Genomic DNA, 12579 nt, shown 5'->3' with positions numbered 1-12579 from the left:
TGTGTAACGGGGTATTATGTTTGCAAAAGGATTTTTGACCTTGTGTTTCTCTAATGTCATGCTGTATTGCAAACGTTTGAAGGTGGGAGGAATCTTTGGATCTTTCCTATAGCATGAAGTCACAAGGCATCCTTTGCCAAGCCACTCTCTCTCAGTCATTCCATCTGCAACATGGGGGATAATAATATTTTACAAGGTTGGTGAAAGTATTACAGTTGGAGAAGGCATGCCAAACCCTTTGAACGCTTGAAAGTGCTATACAAAATATTATGTATTATTCATACTTTCTGATATGTTATGGTCAAAGGGGAGTGGAGGAAATGGTGAAAGTCCTGCTGGAAGTGCCCAAGCCTTTGGGGTTTTTAATATATTTTGGGTCCTGGCTGTAAACTTTAATGGGATCAGAGTGGGTTGGTTTTCAAATCAAGGCAACTTAACTCATCAATGGAAAAGTTTGACCGAATAATACATTTCACTCAAATTTCTCATTTTGAAAACCATAATTTTCTTGAACTGTTAATGGCAGTGATAACAATGCATATACAATGGTTTGCCACTAAGGAAATCCTTTGTACAACTTTAGAACACCACCCAAATCTTTTAGCCATGCAGCTCTCATGCCCTTTGTACTGAAGAATGAGATTGCTAAATTTCTATTTGGCTTTCTCTGTATTCTTAGCAAGGTCACTTTCTTGAAAGCTAAGGACGAAACAGGATGTGACATCAGGGGATATCTGACTGGGCTGCAGACACATTGGTTTGGCGACTGTGAGAACAGGATGCTGGACTAGATGGCCTGATCCATTGGCCTTATCCAGCGACCTCTTGTTACTTTGTTATGTTAAGATTGGCTGTCAATAGGGATGAGCGAGCAAGTCTACAGTGCATACAGCTCATGTTGCCTGTACCTTCCCCCCCTTAACTTAATTGAAAGAGGCAGCAGTTTACTGTATATGGAAAGATACAGACAGACACAACTGCCCTCTCTGATTAAAGGAATGGGAATACCTCTTTGTGTAGGACACGGCAGACCCTCCAAGTGTCCCTATTTTTCAGGGATGTCCCTGATTTAGAGAAGCCATCCTGGTTTCTGATTTTATCCCGGAATGTCCCACTTTTCCTTAGGATGTCCCTGTTTTCATTGTAGAAATGTTGAAGGTTGTGGAGTTATCCAACCCCCAAGTCGCCTTAAGGCAATTCTGTATAGGGAAGGTTTTTTTAAATGTTTAATGTTTTATTATGTTTTTATATATGTTGGAAGCTCCCAGAGTAGCTGGGGAAACTCAGTACAATGTGTGGGGTATAAATAGTAAAATTATCATTATGGAATGGGATGTCCCTATTTTCATCAGAGAAATGTTGGGAGGGTATGACAGAGCAATCTGTGCGCAACTGCGCATGGTGTTAGGCATGCAGACTTTACTTCTAGCTGTACACATCTTGCCATTGTTCCACTCTGGAACAAAGTTCATTGTTTAAAATATTAACTGTACCACCCAGTCACACTGTGTGTGTTCTTTTCCTGTTGTTATCTGTGCATATTTGTTCAGAGCAAATATTATTTTGCTTTGCTTCTTTATCTACTCTTGGAGTGAAACATAATTTCCCTTAATATATTCAGTCACATTTTCCTTTCTGCATTTTATCCCCCCCCCCAATCCCCTTTCATTTACTACTTTGGTAATGGCTGCTCAGTTTCACTGACATTTTTATAGCTGCTATGACAACATTCTCCTTTTGCATGATACATTCATAATCGGCCGTGATCACAGCTTCATATTGCTTCTGCTCCCTCCTAACCACGTTAAGATTCCTTCCAGCCCTCCAACCCAATTTTCATGTGCAGTTGTGATTACACCTGTTTAAACATTTTCCTGGTGGTTTCATATTTGCACATAAATGCAGGGGGTGGGGGAAGGCGGAGTGGCTGATGAAACACCTTTTCTGTAATCAGGTTTGAGTCTTCAGTGTGACGAGTATGAAGCTAGCATAAGCACATATCTCCATCAATGTGGGGTGTTTCGACATCTGCTAACTAGTATGACAGAGCAGGGACTTTCCCTTAAAGTTTGCTGAGTTTTCTCATATTACTTAATTTTTAAAAAAACCAAGAATGTGTTAACCTATTCTTTTTTACTTCCACTATTTACTATGAAAATTATGGGTTGCTGGGGAGGATGAGGGAGATGTTTTCTGCAAGTTTCTTTATCACTATCAAAGCTATGTGACTATAAATCATGTTTCTGCATAAGCCCCACAACTCACCAGCTGGGAAGGGAGGCGGATTCTTATCATGTGGGATTTGCACTGGAACCTTTAAGTGGCAAAATAACTTGCAACTTCTCCTTTGCTGGTTTCCAGCAAGACTTTCTGTTCAACACAGAGAAAAGCAGCTGTGTCTCATTTGTGAAGTTCTGCTTACAGTAAGGCAGGCGGGGGAAATCTGTGGCTCTCCAGTTGTTCTTGGAGCTCAGCTTCCATCAGCCCCAGTCAGCATGCCCAATGAGCAGAGGTTATGAGAGCTGTGGTTCAGAAACATTTGCAGGGCCGCAGGTTGTCAACCTCTGGCTCAAGAGTTGGCTAGTCTATGTGTCCAGAAAGATGACATAGTAGAACCCTATTTGGAATGTTTGGAATTCCACAATGTGAGAAGGGGACAACAGAGGATGAGATGGTTGGATAGTGTTCTTGAAGCGACTAGCATGAGTTTGGCCAAACTGCGGGAGGCAGTGAAGGATAGGCGTGCCTGGCATGCTCTAGTCCATGGGGTCACGAAGTGTAGGACACGACTGAACAACAACAACAGGGTGAGAATAGCACATTTCTCTCTTACACACATATATACTTGTATGTGTGCCCCGTGCCCCCGTAGCCCACAAGTCTACAACTGCTCTTGAACTGGCAAACAATGAGGTGTCAAGTACGGAGTTCTACAATAAATCACTGCTTAGCTCTGGTCAAGTGAGGGTACCACAGAGAGATTAGTCCCACCCACCAAGGAAGTCTCCTTGCACCAGTTGGGTAGAGCCCATCAGGTGATATTCCCTGTCCCCTATAAAAACCTCTGGGTCACACTTGCTCTCCAGTCTGAGCAAACAAGGAGACCCATTCTTAATAACTGAGGACCATCTTCTCCCTGCCACCTTTTCCCTTGTCCCACCCAGTCAATTGTCCCACCCAGTCAATGGTACAGAACAGCCGTAGCCAAATTTGGACGTCTCCTGAAGATGAGGATGAGTAAAGATTTCTTATGTTGCTGTTACAACCATTATAGTAAAGCAAGAGGATTTTCAGCCTGCAACTTGGCTGAGCACTCAACAGCAAACAAAAAATGTTTGGATGCTAGTTATAGACCCGAATTTATATTGTAGTTTTAATTCTCTTGGTGTCAATTTGCTGTATCGTCTTTAATTAAAGGTCAACAGAAATTGAACTGCAAACCTCGGGGAGACTTTAAACTGGTCCTTTAAGCTACGAGGCTGCCCGTTAGAGATGGTCTTTACTGCATTTTTTTTTATTCTATTGCTGCCAAACTCATTGTGTGCAAGTTAAAGTAGAATGTTGCTCTCTGTTTGCAGGCAAGGGTGGCCAGTGCTTCTGATCAATCAAGGAGCTTTTCTCCTTAGTCAATTTTACTTGCCCCCCTTCCACTTTCAGTCATGAACAGTTGATAAAGACCTGATTCATGGAGGCTGCTTCATTCTTTCTAACGCTATTGAGAGTTGGCAAGAATTGTCATCCAATTTACTCTTTCGAGTGATTTCAAAACCTGTTTTAATGAACAAAGTGATTTAAAGAAGAAACAGTTGCTTGTAGGGCAGGGAAACATTCCAGTTTAGCCCAAAGGTCATGGCCTTCTGAAGAGTAGATGAAAATCAATGCTAGTTTGCACCACTGGTCATCAGATTTCTCAGAGGTGACCTGTATAGCTAGTTAGAGAAAGCTCTCCTGAAACTGTATCGTTTCAAAGTGCAGCAGCCTGGGTAATTGAGTGTTTTCTAATGTGACCCTTCATATACAACAAAAACAAGCCCTCTTGCAGGTAGAAATCTAGAAGCCTTTCTCCCTGGGCTGCTGCTTTTCAACAGCCAAAGGCTTTTTTACATGAAGGGGCATTCAGACACCTTGATTTACACAACTGCGCTGTCAGTCTTACTCTGCTACGAGTGGAAGAAGAAGAAGAAGAAAAAAAAGAAGAAGAAGAAGAAGAAGAGTCAGCCCACTTTTGGCTTGATAGGCAGGGACTTCACGGTATCTTGCCTCCTCTTCCTGTCCTCCAGATCTTCCCAGCCTCCAGCAAGATAGGTCAGGGCTTTATCTTCTCTGGGAGCAAATTTCTTTAATAGTTCTGTGGGTTTGTTCTTTTTATCCTTGTTTTGTGTTGCAAGGCATAGTATTGGGGATGGGAGTATGTTATCTGTTGAGATTGCTATACTGTTTATTGATATCCCTGGGTTTTTTGTCTTGACATTCTCATCCTCCTTTTCCGGGAGTGTTTGCACACACACAGTTTTAAAAAGTTTATCTCCCTGGTTTCCCCTTTGTATTTTCCTTTTGTTGTTGTTCCTCCCACAGTGGTCTTCCCCTGCTGTACGGGGGATAAAGGAGTTTACATTGGCCTCTGGCAGCTTCCACACCTACTCAATAAAGCAGGACCTATATTTTTGAGGTGCTCTAAGTGTGCTGGTGGTTGTGGCAGGTCCCATCTCCTTAATTTCAAATGGGACTGCCATTTTTACTCGGCACATTGTTCTGATGTACTGAAGTGGTGCAGTCCTGTTGAGGGTTGTACCACAATCTTTCTCCGTGGTTAGGCTCTACATTGAACAAGAGATTCATTATACCTGGAGTGTATAAACAGTTCCAAAGACAAACGCGCTCTAAACAGAAGTGTGGGAGAAAAATCTGTCTTCATATAAAAACAGCACATTTGTGTTGGCATAAGGTTTTGCAAGCTAGAATCCGCTTTCTCAGATGCTAGCACAACACTAGTAGTCTATGGAGGCTTATGCTATAATACATTTGTTAGACTTTAAGGTGCCACAATACTGTTGCTCTCGCTGTAACAGACTTAAACAGCCCCCCCCCCAGAAAATATCTACGTGTAGTTTGTTTTTTGTTTTAAAATGCCTGTCATAAACTTGTAAACATCATGGACTGAAACTTTAAAATACATCCAGAATGAGAAGGTAAGAGGCTACTGCATGCTGCATTTCTCAGTTACGTTTCTCCACCACCATCCATAGTGAGGGCTCTGGGGTCTTTGCTTCCATGTCTGAAATGGATGACGACTGAAGCCCAAGGAAACCAGTAATGGTGTTTTTCATAGGCCTCCTCCCCTAACCCAGTCACTTCCGCATGCTACCTCTTCTGCACCCTTTCTTGGTTTCGTTTTTGAATTCACCCATGAACAACTCCTTGCCTTGTGGGGAGGAGTTGAGTGTCTCTGCCTCCTGTCTCCTGTAGGTGCAGCCCCAGCCCCAAATGGTGAGGCCTTGCATTCTTTTCCAGCTCCTGGATTACTGGAGAGGAGGATTATGAAAAATGCTATTACAGGTAGGAGATGTAACATGGTATTCATGTTTAAAAGAGCCCCCAGACCATTCTCCCCTCCCTTCAAAAGCAAGTATCGCCATAATCTCGAAATGATTTTTTAAAAAAGTGAACCCTAAAACTGTAAAGGGCATTTCAGAGGTACAGATCCTAAGACTCCAAAACTCTTTGCTGCTATGGGTTGGATCCAGACCTAGTCATGTATTCAAATATGACCAGCTCTGGATCGCTCCACATCTGTATCATACTAGGTAATTCACTTGTGACAGTCACCTTTCTCTCTATTTGCAGAAGCGCCTGGGCTTATGATTCAGGTCAAAGAACAAAGACTTAAATGTATGTTAACAGGACATTTTAGTTTGTGTAGCGTTGTCAATTAGCTTTAATAATAGCATGCTGTTTTTATATGTTTTGAAATGGGAGATGCTAAAATGAAGAGCTTCTGTGTGGTACACACAGGAACGCCTACATCCTTTCTCTCTGTGTGTGCTTTGGCTGATATAAAGAGGTGGCATGGAGAAACCCATTCATGTTTCACATACATACACAAGTACACATTGCTTTGGGAACTAAGGTACCTTTATGTGAGCAATTAAGAACACAAGAAGAGCCACGCTGGATCAGGCCAATGGCCCATCCGGCATTCTGTTCTCACAGGGGCCAACCAGATTTCCATGGGAAGCCCACACTTGCACAAGGAGAAGGGGATGATTTCTGTTGCCCCCCTCCTGTTGCAGCCTCCTGCACCCATAGCCATGTTGTTCCAAAAGATCCTTCAACCCACCCCCCTCAGGGGCAGGGTGTGTGCGGGTGCAAAGAGAAGTGGGAGGATGTGAGAGAGCCACTTTTTATGATTTAAATTTAATTCTGTTAATAGAAGAGAAGTTAAGATCCAAGGAAAGCCCATGGCCTTTGTGCATTTTCTCTCTATTAAATAATAAATAATCACACACCTCCCCATCCTGGAACAGCTATAACTTCAGATTAAAGTTTGATTCATATTGCAGAGCCAAAGCAAAACATACCCAACTGCACCATACCATGTTGCTGAGTTGTTATGTAACAAATGTGGATTTCTACTAGAGTATTGAAAAATCAATTGAATGTTTTTATCTGTTTCCCCCCCTCTCTCTGTGTTAATGCATCTTTTAAAAGCCACTAATTACTTATATACCCAAAAGTAAGAAATGTTTAAAATATACAGCCCAGCAGTTAAATATGTTAATAGGGAATTATTAAAGTGAAGTGTGGATTCTTGTCATGAGCCTTAATAGTTCCTCTAAATCTGTTTTGATTTATTGAGTCAATGTGGGAGGCATTAATATCTCTTGTCACAGCCTGTAACTCTTGCAGATTTTCCAGGTTTCAACTTAGGGTCCACTTGGAGCTATTAGTCTCAAATGGTGCAAAGAGGGGTTCTGTACTTGAGCGCCAAGCCTTTCCTGCCAAAAGCCCTTAGGAAACCATTGGTTTTAACCCCTTCCCATCGAAAAAGCAAACCTTGCTGCACCTGCAGAGTACCCTAGGTTGGGGGGAAGGGGTTTTTAAGTGCAAGCCAGGGGTTTTAAATAAACATCTTACATGTCACCCCATCTAACTAAAATATTTAGTGGCTCTAAAACTCCCACTAGTATTGGAGACTTTTACTCTTTTGCCCCTGGAGAGGGTCCGGTACTGGAAATCCTTGTGCTTAGAAATACCATCATGAGCACTTCTCAAATCTTTCAAGCAACTGCCCTCTCAGGAGGTGCTTTGGCTTGCCAAAGTTTAGGCAACATGGACAGTTATGCTACTTTTATAGCAAGTGCTCAGTTTTTCATGGTTAGCTGCACCTGGGAAGAAGAAAAAAGCCTGTAATTCTTCAATTCTTCCTCTCCCTTTCAATGTGCAATACAAACAGAAGAACTCACTGCAACATCCTGGACACAGGGTGGAGTCAATATTGTTTGTACAGCGTGTCTCTCTCTCCCCCCCCCCCTTGTAGGATGAATACGTCTTCTGTTTTTCACAGTTAATTTACATTAGAGAAGCTAACTGTGAATTGCTGCATTAGTTGCTTTCTTTCTCGATGAAAACACCTTGCTTGATGAAAGGGAAAGTGGTAAATGTCCAAGGCTGGGTCTTAATTGGGTACGCACAAGGTGCAGGGGTGTATTGGTACATTTTGAAGTGCAGGAGCTCATCATGAAAGCCCTCGTAGCCAATGGATTAGGAGTCCAGTAGATTAGGATTAGCCAAGACTCATATAATAGCGTGCTGGCAAAGGGTGGTGTGTTGGTTAGGATGTAGGACTTTGGTTGTAGGGACCTGGGTTCACATTCCTGATCAGCTGTGGAGTTCACTGGGTGTGCTTGTTCCAGTCACTGTGAGCCTAGCCTATCAAACAAAGAGCTCATGTGCCAGGCCAGACTTGTTGTCCAATGCCCCCTCTCATGTTTACATCATCATCAGTTGACAGCATCACTGTTTGTATGCAGAGAGGAAAGTACCCTGGCTACATGCTCCCAGGTTGCTTCTCCACTATGTCACTGATTAAGAGGCTCCTCACTGTAGCTTTCTGACCCCTGTAAGAAGTTTTGTCTTTTGACTCCACAGCTTTGAAAATCTGAATTTTCTTCATGTGAGTGGATTAAAAAAGATTGGGTTCTTTGAGTTGATGGAATGATTAAATATTTGTCTTGTTTAGCAGGTGCATGAATGGGAAATGCAATTATAATGATGAAAAATACAAAAAAGATCACACTGGGGAAAATACATAACAGTATACTGGGAGAAGTATCACAGTCACAGTCTCTCTTAGAAATAAATACAACTAGAAGACATTTCCATTTGAGTGTCCAAACGCCTATAACACCCCCCATGCTGTACTTTACAAGATACAAATGGTGTAGTGCATACACTGTAGTGCAAACAATGAGGAGTCAAGTAGATGAGAACACATATGACCCTCTTGTTTTATGCAATGTAGATTCTCCATTGGGACATGACAAATGCAAGCAGTTGTTGTCCATTTCTTACTTTAATCACATGTATGGACTTAAACAGATTATAGCTCCCATCTCTCCCTAAACTGCCATCTGGCAGTCTGCTCTTCCTCTTTACATGTTTGCTCTCCCCTAACCCTGGAGGAAATACAGAAACCTTTGGGGCTGGGATTCTTCCCTTGATCTCCAGGCATGGTCTACCAATCTCTTTTGCTCCACAAGGCAAGTATGCTGCCTAGTTGCAAAGATGGTCTCTGCAGACACAGAATCTTCTGGCTGGCACTGATTTGTCAGGGGTGCAAATGGCCAGATCAATGACTGTTGGGAAGTTTACAAGGCTATTAGCCACAATGGCGGTGCTATGCCTCTACGGTTGGAGGCAGCAATACGTCTTAGAGCAGGGGTCAGCAAACTTTTTCAGCAGGGGATTGTTCCACTGTCCCTCAAACCTTGTGGGGGGCCAGACTATATTTTGAAGGGGGGGGGAAATGAATGAATTCCTATGCCCCACAAATAACCCAGAGATGCATTTTAAAATAAAAGCACACATTCTACTCATGTAAAAACACCAGGCAGGCCCCATAAATAACCCAGAGATGCATTTTAAATAAAAGGACACTTCTACTCGTGTAAAAACATGCTGATTCCTGGACTGTCCGTGGGCTGGATTGAGAAGGCGATTGGGCCAGATCCAGCCCCCAGGCCTTAGTTTGCCTACCCATGTCTTAGAGTGTTATTGTGCTTGGGTCCTGCTTTCGCCTACTAAGAAATCATTGCACCATGACCCAGGGCCTGTATTTCCTCTTCTTCAATCATGCTAGGCAACCAAAGATCAGTAGCTGGTCAAATAACATGTCCTTTTGGAAAATAAATTATTTTTAGAAAGTCAAAGGGATTGGTGAGGAATGCTCCTATTCAGATTTTAGGACTTGGGTAATGATACCCCTTCTGAATAATTTAAAGGGATTCCTGGAACTGGTGTCAATTTATTATGTGTTGCCAAAAATTTTGCAGCTTATAAGGGGGGGGGGGGAGAGAGAGAGAAGGATTTCATCTCCTTTGTTGCATTTGTTTTTTGTTTTTGTTTTTTTAAGAATTTAGGACATGGCAGTAATTATGAATTTTTATTATAGGTGTACTAGAAAAACAAATGTATGGTACTCAGTTTGTGAGGAAATTCATAGTGGAAAGACTGCATGTATTATTCTCTTTGGGCTGCATGCAGCCAAATTATACTCCGAGTAGAACCATTGAAATTAACTGACTTAAATGAGTTACATACATTATTTTCAGTGGGTCTATTTTGACTAGGTCTAACAGTGGCTACAACCCTTTCATTTAATATGGATTTGTGATATTTGCTTATGTATTATGTAATAACAGTCAATATCTTTTCTATGTGAATAATTATTACTATGGAGAGAAAATAACTAAATCAGTGGCCTTTCCATTTCACCCTTCTTTCTGTCATGAAGACTGCTTTGGTAAATGTGTCACTGCCACCCTAGTCTCTAGTTCTCCACTGACCTTCCATGGTGGTTAATAGAACTAAAGTTTTTGTTGCAGTGTTGCAATGTTGTGTGCTTCCTCTCCCTGTTGCTACTAACAGCTATTGGTATACTGGTGGCATGGAGAAACAGAACATACTAGGTGAATGATGATAGAGAAGAGATTGCTGGGAGAGCATGTGACCGAACTTCTTAGCAAAAGCCAAGCATTTACTCTTGCATCTATTTTGGCTTTCTTAATTTGAGGTGCTTTTCAGTTTGTAAAATGTGTATGGCATTGGTTTAAACCAAGAATGACTATCTTGTTGGACTCTGGCTCCTATCAGCCCTGGCCAACAAGTCCGGTGTTTAGGGATGGTAGGTGTAGTAGTCCTGCAAGATCCGGAGGGCTACAGTTTAGCCACCTCTTGCCTACACTGATTGGCAGTGTCTCTCCAGGGTTTCATGTAGGAGTTCTTCCCCTCCACTTGAGACCTTCTGCATGCAAAGGATGTGATCCATCACTGAGAGATGGTGCCTCCCTCTAATGTTCTGGAACAAGGGACGGTGCTTTTGAAGGACAGGAGAGCTCAGCAGTGGTGGCTGCTGCTGAAGTTTGGTAATTCTTGGTGGCAGAGGGCTGTTATCACCGTTGCACTGCTCTGATAGGGCTTGGTGTCATCCATCATTTATTTCCTATGCAAGGGTGCAGGGATATCTTGCTTCAGTTCCTGTTTGCAAAGTTCCTCAGCTCAGTCTCTTGCTCCTCTGCCAAGTTGGCAGAACTAGAAGGTTGACTTCCTGTGCAGATGATGTAAAAGCGCCTGTGCAAATTCTTCCTCTGCAGCCATTGGGAGATAAAAGCCAGGACGCTGGGGATTATAAAGAGGGAGCCAAATTATATTTATAATATTAAAGTTGAGTGCATTTGTGGTTTTGCTGTCCTCTAGGGTTTTTCATAAGTAGAAAAACATGAATTAGCATTTTCCATTTCCATATATTGACTGGAAACATAGCCTCCTCTCAATTAAGACCTATAGCTTTTGGGATGTATGCAACAATTTTATAAAATATTTACGACGAGATTTGCATTTTACATGGTATTACTCTTCTTCCTTTGGTCTCCTTGTATGTGCAGGAAAGGCTTAGGCCTAGGAGAGGAAATGCATTTTTGCCTGCTGGGAGGAAAAAACAAATCTAAAAATGGACTTGCGAGCAACGAGCACTGGAGAATGTCCACTGTTGATTGTGGTCTCCAGTAATTATCTAAGGTCGATTTTCGCCAACCACATATTTTGTTATATCATCTTTAAAGGCTGTGCTCCCCATGGAAATCTATTACTTTCCCTTTTAAAACAGGCATCGGAAAAGACGGTTTTCAGCTTTGTGTTAGACAGATAAGTGGAGCACTTCTTTCTCCTTCCCCCCCTCCCCCCAAATGTAAATGCGTGTTGTAAAGAACATAGCTATTTCCTGGATAATTTGCAGTTGTATATTTTATGTTAATTTCGCCGAAAATATTGCACCCCTGCCAGGTTTAGTAGAGGCTCACTGTGATATGAATAATTTCTAGCAAATCATTTTTTTTCCTCATTTAAGATTTGGCACCTTTTAAAGATTTTAATAATAGCAACAAGGAAGAAGATTTAGAACAAGCGAAACGGTGTAGCGAGAGAGAGAGAAAGAGAGAGACGCACGTCAAGAGCGAATGTAAACTAGCAAGAATAATTACATAGCAAACATTTTTCCACAGATGTTTTTTCCCCCCCTCCCCTTTCCCTCCTTATAATGTAATATCTATTTACTAAACTGTTTATTTTAGGTCCTTGGTTTACAATAAAATATTTATACTTGCTTTGCTGTAATAAAAAATATTGACAAAATACTATTGAGATTTTAAAGAAGTCAATTGGTGTTTTCGCTTCCTAGGCAGCAAAGGCAGAAGACCCCCCCTCTCCCCCCCCCCCGTTTATGTGTACTTTAGGCATATGTGAACCTAGTGCAGGCTTTCCCAGATGGGGCCCTCCCAATCTTAATGGACTACAGTTCCCATCATCCCTCACCACTGGCTCTGTTATCTGAGAGTTGAAGTCCATCAATATGCTCCGCCTTGATCATTGAGGTCTTCTGATGGGACACTTTTGAGGGTCTCCCAAGCCCATGAGCTTGGCTGGCCTTTATGAGGGGTTGAGCATTTAGAGTTCTGCCCCACAGAGCCCCTTGCCGATAGATGTTCGGCAGGAGCTGCCACAATTCATTTTTCTTAAGAAGTGTTCTGAAAAATTGCATTATTCAGACAGGCCTTTCAAACTTGAAATTCTTTGCCAGCCAACTCTTACTGATGTGTCTGTTGTTTTTATTGTAATACCATGTTGTTGTTTTTCTGTGATAATTTATATGGAAGTGTGGCTTGTAAGTATTTAAATCAATCAATGTATAGAACCAGGTTTGTGGGTAGCCTGAGCTAGTATTACGGCAGCTAAGAGATTGAGCTCTGAACTTGGAAGTACCCAGTTCCAAATGTCACCTTAAACAAACTCAATGTCCTGGAATGA

The 12579-nt window shown here is 42.1% G+C and overlaps 1 protein-coding gene across 3 annotated transcripts in view; it reads left to right on the top strand.

Annotated features, from left to right (window-relative positions):
* ZNF423 (zinc finger protein 423) overlaps positions 1-12579 on the top strand; it is a 302228-nt gene that overhangs the window by 191479 nt on the left and 98170 nt on the right. For 2 of the 3 annotated variants that reach the window (XM_033156744.1, XM_033156746.1), the window contains one exon: positions 5467-5556. The exons of the other annotated variant lie outside the window; for it this stretch is intronic. In XM_033156744.1, the coding sequence (XP_033012635.1) occupies positions 5467-5556 (90 nt within the window). The remainder of the gene's footprint in view (positions 1-5466; positions 5557-12579) is intronic. 3 annotated transcript variants of the gene reach the window in all.

The sequence above is a fragment of the Lacerta agilis genome, chromosome 8 (genome assembly GCF_009819535.1).
Source record: "Lacerta agilis isolate rLacAgi1 chromosome 8, rLacAgi1.pri, whole genome shotgun sequence".
Taxonomy (NCBI): Eukaryota; Metazoa; Chordata; class Lepidosauria; order Squamata; family Lacertidae; genus Lacerta; species Lacerta agilis.
This window is presented reverse-complemented; position numbering and strand designations above follow the sequence as displayed.